We start from the raw sequence: 6592 nt of genomic DNA on the forward strand, positions 1-6592 counted from the left end.
TTTGTACAAAAAGTTTTACATTAATAATACATATGAAAATTAAATTTAAAACATAAATACCAATAATAACATTATCTTCGTATTATAATATAATTCTAATAAGATCACGCATATAAAAATCTTGGGCTTTACTGGAAAGAATCATTGGAATAAATTGTAGAAAATATACGATAAAAGTAGTTAGTTTTATGTTAAATTGATAGTTAAAAATCTTAAAATAATCTAATATATTTAACTAAATTATTATCTTAACTATCAATATTACATGAAGTTAATTAAAATTTTCATTGAATATATATGTAATATTGAATGTCGGAGCTGGTTCAATCATATTGGCTGAAACATGGGGGAGTGTTTCACGGTGCAGGCGCTGTGTGTATTAAGCCTATTAGCCTATTAGGAATACTCGTAGACACAATAACCTGAGAATTTAACTGAACCAATAACATTCACTTGACTGTTGACCAGTGATCAAATAAAGTTAAATGACTTGCAAGTTCCAGTCACCCCAACTAGTACTTCATTAAAAAGAAAAAATACAAAAAGAAAAAAAGTTTATATCACATCAATTTACTAATTAAAATCCATTGATAAATTTAGGTTTCTTTTTTTAAAAAAATCATATCACTTTTATTTAATATTTCATTTATTTTTGAAGATGCATATGACATCTATTTGATATTTTCTTTTGAATTTAACTAAGAACATATTAAGAACATCAATTAATCTTTTTTTGTATGTATTTTGAGAAACCATATTAAAATCGCAAATTTATTATGTTTTATTTATCAACAATCTTTGTACAAAAGCACTAAAAGACAGGGAGATATCTATATTTTGATTTTGTGTATCTAAACATGGAGAATAACAGCAAAATGATAGTCTATTGTGTGCGTGTGTTTTTTTTTTTTCAGTTTTTTGTCTTCAAACATTTAGTGTAATGATCAAAGTTGAAGAACATACATGGAACCAGAAGAGAAAAACACAACAAAGAGAATAAAATATGCGAGGCGGGCACAGCAAACATCATTCTCCATTCTCCATTGGCAGCCACAAGCTTGAAGCATGGGAAATCAGAGCACCATAATGCCTCTTATCTCAATTTCATTAAGGGATTTAAAAATGGTCCCAAAGTCAAGTCAAGTAGGTTCATTGTTCTCAACACCTTATGATTGCTCTCTCACTCACATTCCAAAATGGTCCAATCAAGAAACAGCCCAGATATATTAATACCCACCATATCAAGGCATCATAAGATTTCCAATCAATGCGGTACACACCACCATACCCTTCCAAAGTAAGAAGTACACAAGAAGTGGATTTTCAAACACTATCTTCTTGTTCCGCCCACAATGGACAAGCCAACATCGATCAAAGCTGCATTAACAACATTATTCTCGAACTCTCCTTAGACTATTCTTTCTTTTTATAGACAGCAAACTGGTTCCGCTCTTTTGTTTGTGGTCCAATCCAAGCATTTGTCTCTCGCTATTTAATTTCAGCAATTCATACGCATATATTTGTTTATATATTTAAAGGAGATAGATGAGGAAATGACCAACTGGATAAAAAAGACTTCACGGAAGAATATTCCAACCTGAATCCAAAAATTGCATTGCACTTTCTCTATCACAGTGAACATCAAGGTTGTCTAGTCGTTGCAGCTCCGAATAAATAGCTTTCGTCGCCTTCATTCCAAATTTCATCTAAACAAGGACCTCACACATTCCAGTAACCGTAATGCATGCTTTAACAGAGTACTACAAAGGAGAGATTCACGAGCATGTACTACTAATAAATCAAAGAAATGAATCCTCTTAATTTTTCTTTTCATTGTTGTTATTAAGTGTTATCCATTCCCATCAATCAATCAGTATGAACTCAGGTATTTACTGTTGTCAACGACTAAATGCTACCTGTTAGACAGGAAGCACCCTTTTTCCCTTTTCCTTTTCTTTGATTTTTAATCTCCGGCAGATTAATACTAAGACACTAATTTATTGTATGCATTTTCATGTTCTAGTTGAGCAAAGTCTAACTTTCTTTCCCCTTTTATTCATTTATCTGTTAATGCTATTTACTATAATAATATTTCGAAGTTCATTCGAGCAAAGCAATAGATTAGTTACTGTCCAGAAAAATGTCAACGGATCTAGCTATGCCCGTTTCATTCAATCATCTTTTACGTGTTAACCATACAAATTTTACTTTTTAAGACGAGACGGTTATTCATCATAAGTAAGCAAACCACTGTCCAGAATAGGTGCGCAAAAATACAGTGCTCTCCGCACAACATATTCATAAAATTCGCCGGATACAAGAGTTAACCAGAATAGACCTTTAGGTATAACATCTAACATAAGGTGAAGTATCTCGTTATATATTAGAAGCACAGCAAAGTAGTAAAAAAAAAAACAAAAATATTACCAATCTAACCGGGGTGGACATTGCCAGCCCCAAAAAAATATTTAGGCCACACGCTTTCTCAATTGGTTCTCTGCCATTCAACTCGACTATAATCAATAATCAACCTCGAGAGAAATCAACTTGAGTACCCTCGAGAGAAATAAACCTTGAGCAAGCATCATCAACATACATTGCACAAGTATTAGATGACAGCTTCAGTCGCGGTTCTGACTATCTTCTTCAGTCAGATAAACCTGCTTTCGCCTTTAGATGCTGCTTGAAATCCATAATATCACCTTCCCATCTGGTGACACATTGGTCTGCACACACCCATATCTCATGGGCCACCTGGTTTATGAGCCTAAAATCATGGCTAACAAGCACCATGCCACCATCCCATTCGTTCAATGCCTCGGCCAACGAGTCGATTGTCTCAATATCCAAATGATTGGTTGGCTCATCCAAGAGTAGCAAGTGAGGTTGCCTATAGGCTAACCATGCAAATATCACACGGCTCCTCTGCCCATCAGATAAATTCTTCATGGGCATCACCTGGGCTTTACCCGATAGGCCAAACTTCCCAATAGCAGCTCTCATCTTCTCTTCCTCATTTCCAGGGTATTCTTTAATCATATACTGGAGAGCTGACATTTCCATGTCTAGCTTTTCGGCCAAGTGCTGGTGATATTGTGCAATCCGAAGATGATTATGGCGTCGAACCATGCCATCTATGGGAACCAGTTCACCTGTCATTAACTTAAGTAATGTACTCTTCCCAGCTCCATTGGGTCCAACCAGAGCAATCCTAGAGTCTAAATCAACCCCAAAGTCAATGTTCTTGTATATGAGAGTCTCAGGAGTGTAACCAAATGTCACCTCAACAAACTGGAGGACAGGAGGGGGAAGTTTTCCCACATCCACAAAGCGGAATACCAAAACTTTGTCCCTAGCCACCTTCTCTGTAAGACCACCCCGCTCCATTTTTGCAAGAGTTTTCTCTTTACTCTGAGCTTGTCGAGCTAGTTTTGCTGACCCATGGCCAAATCGGGCAATGTATTCCTTCATTGAGGCAATCTGGTCCTGTTCCCATTTGTACTGCTTCATCTGGTTCTCTTCAAGTTCAGAACGTGTCTGAACATACTGATCATAGTTACCAGTGTAGAGCTTCAGCTTTTTGCTTTGCATGTGTATGATATTTGTGCAGACACCATTAAGAAAATCCTGGGAGTGTGAAATCACAACCAGAATACGCTCAAACTTCTTAAGATTCTCCTCCAGCCACACACAGGCTTCCAAATCTGCAAATAGATTATAGCAAAGACATTGATGAATGAACAATTACTCAAGGAAAGTTAGAAATATACAGAAGTTGCAAAAAATATAAGGAAGAACATTACTGATCACCTGGATATAGAAACATACGAAACACAATGGAATTCAATTTAAAAGCATAACAAGTAAAATTCTGACTTCCTGATAATGGATCCACATATCCTTGAAGTTAAAATTACATGTGAGCCAATAGGGAAAAAGATTTATCTATCTCGTTGAAGTTAAGTTTACAAATAAGAGTTTTCATTGAAAATATAAAAAAATTTAAGTTTCCAATGCATTTGTTTTGCATTCATTAAATGAAAACATTTAAAAATTACCACTAATGGTAAGCTTATCATGTGCCCTTAGGGCACATGTTAGCTAAACCCTAGGCGAAGCCATCAAACAAAATAACAGTTCAACAAATAAAGGGCATTTCATATGGGACTGGAGGATTACCGAGGTGATTGGTTGGTTCATCAAGCAAGAGAATGGTTGGGTTCATGAATAAAGCTCTGGCTAGAGCAATCCTCATTCTCCAGCCCCCGGAAAAATCACGTGTCTTTTTTGCCTGCATTTGCTTGTTGAAACCAAGACCAAATAGGATTTCAGCAGCACGTTTTTCTGCAGTCGATGCATCCAGGGCTTCCAAACGTTCATATATACGGTCAAGTGCTTCACCACCCCCATCATCCTGGAGCACCAATTAAGATGAGTCAGAAATCCAAGAATATAAAGAAACCCACAAAAAACTCAGATACTATATTACTGAAACAAACCTGAGAGGCTAAAGCTTCAGCTTCTTTCTCCAATCTCAACCTCTCCTCGTCACAGCTTATTACAGCCTCCAGCGCAGACATGTCAGAGGCTTCAATTTCCCTAGCAAGGTGATATATATCCATGTGTTCTGGAATAGGAAGCTCTCGCATACCTATTGCCGTAAGCAAGGTAGATTTTCCACAACCATTTAATCCAAGCAAACCATAGCGTCTGAATGGAATTTAACAGGGGAAAAAATATAAGTAACAATTATAGTTATGAATAACAGCATCCTATGGAAAACAAACGGGTAAGGATAACATACCTTCCATAGTTCAGCTCCAATTCAGAATCAACTATCAGATCATGTCCATGGAAAGTAACTGACAGAGACTCTATCTACAATTAGAACATGAACACAAAATTGTCAATATAACACTGATCATATCATTAAAAATAAACAATACAACACTAAATATAGCAGAAACTCACTTTTAACAACACAATGTTGTAAGTTGTAACAATACCCACCCAAATATTAAGTATTAAGTATTGATTACATTCTTAAAGGAGGAGCAACGACATTAAACATGCAAACATGGTAGAATGCCCATGCTACAGACTGACCCAACCATTAGGCTACAGCACTCAAATACAATCACCCACACTTAACAACAAGAAGCTAAAATAAGACACGCTAAACTAAGACTGTCTACCACACTTTATACAAGTTGTAAGAAATCCAAAGTAATAAGTAATTAAAGTAACATACATTCCAAAATAATAACACTTTCGATTATTATATATATGCATACTGCCGCAAGACAGAACACTTTCGATTGAAGAGCAAGGGCAGAAAAAAACATTTTTGGGAGATCAAAATAATAATAAATAAAGAAATAATCAGCATAGTATCAGTAATCATCACAGGACATTCCAAAATAAACCTACTCCCTAGCTCAACCTTCTGCTTAACCTTACTCGTTCAGCTTTAGATTTAACCGATATGTTCCTTTAACTCTCCAAGAACTTATAGAGATTAGAGAATAAGCATTTAGGATGTGCAACAGATAGAATCAGAACACTAAACAAAGATATGGCATCTACAACTCTGTTTAACCACAGTTTATACTATTCCATTCCTAAACTTAAACCCTAAACATTGCATTACATTCAATTCAATTCAACATCATCCGAAGTTTTACTTACCCTAATATCCCTGGAAAGGGGATGTGAGCAGAGGACACCGGTGCAGGTCCGATCCGATATGACAATATCTCCGACACCGTTGGCGAGCTGGTCGGCTGCCTTCTCCGAGGCTGAAGCTGACGCCGACGCCTTCGAGGAAGCAGCCGCCTTGCCTCCTCTCTTAGCCGCTGCCGCCGCCTTCTTCTGCGCGGCCTTTTTCTTGCTGGCGTCGGACACCATATTCAATAACTGATTTCTGCAAATAGCATCAACGAATCGAATCCATTGAAGAATCAAGAGCCAATAACGCAGCAAGCAAAAGAAAGCTAGAAAAAATAAAAAACGAAAAGCATTAGATGCAAACCTTGGATCTGAAATTCGAGAAGACAAGAATAGATCTAGGATGGTGTGTTGAGTAATCGGAGGAAGAGTTGTAGAGAAGAACCCGAGCTGGTGCTTAGGGTTCGAAGATTCAGTTTCGGGTGCAGCTCAAGTTTCGAATATATAGTGCTGCCGCCTTCCACGTGTTCGGGAGTTGCCTCAACTCCTGCTACTGCTTGCTAGTTGCTAGGTCACAATGAATGAATGAAAACAAGGAAATTGCTCCTCTACTAAGATATTTATAACCTTTTTCTATTTTATGAAAATAAAAATATTAATTAATGGAATTTTTCAATGAATTTTTTTAAAATTTTGTTAATAAATATTTATTTTGAGTTTTGACGTCGTTAAATCAATAAAAAATCTTTTTTAATGAAAAAGATTTTTTTATTTTTTTGTGTTTTTGTCAGATTTTTAATCATAAAAATAAAAATACTAAAAAAATAAAAAATATTTTTTTTGAAAAACTATAATTTACATATTTTTTTTAAAGATTTTTTTTAAAAAATATTTTTCATATAATAAATAAATAAATAAATATTTT

The 6592-nt window shown here is 35.7% G+C and overlaps 1 protein-coding gene across 1 annotated transcript; it reads right to left on the reverse strand.

Moving 5' to 3' along the window:
• Positions 2265 to 6256, reverse strand: LOC107613107 (ABC transporter F family member 1). The gene is made up of 6 exons (XM_016314963.2): positions 6032 to 6256; positions 5689 to 5923; positions 4805 to 4878; positions 4500 to 4710; positions 4180 to 4414; positions 2265 to 3704 (listed from the first exon to the last, which is right to left on the reverse strand). Exons 2-6 carry the CDS (start codon positions 5905 to 5907, stop codon positions 2647 to 2649), a joined length of 1797 nt encoding a protein of 598 aa, XP_016170449.1. The 5' UTR covers positions 5908 to 5923; positions 6032 to 6256; the 3' UTR covers positions 2265 to 2646.

Source organism: Arachis ipaensis, chromosome B08, assembly GCF_000816755.2.
Source record: "Arachis ipaensis cultivar K30076 chromosome B08, Araip1.1, whole genome shotgun sequence".
Taxonomy (NCBI): domain Eukaryota; kingdom Viridiplantae; phylum Streptophyta; class Magnoliopsida; order Fabales; family Fabaceae; genus Arachis; species Arachis ipaensis.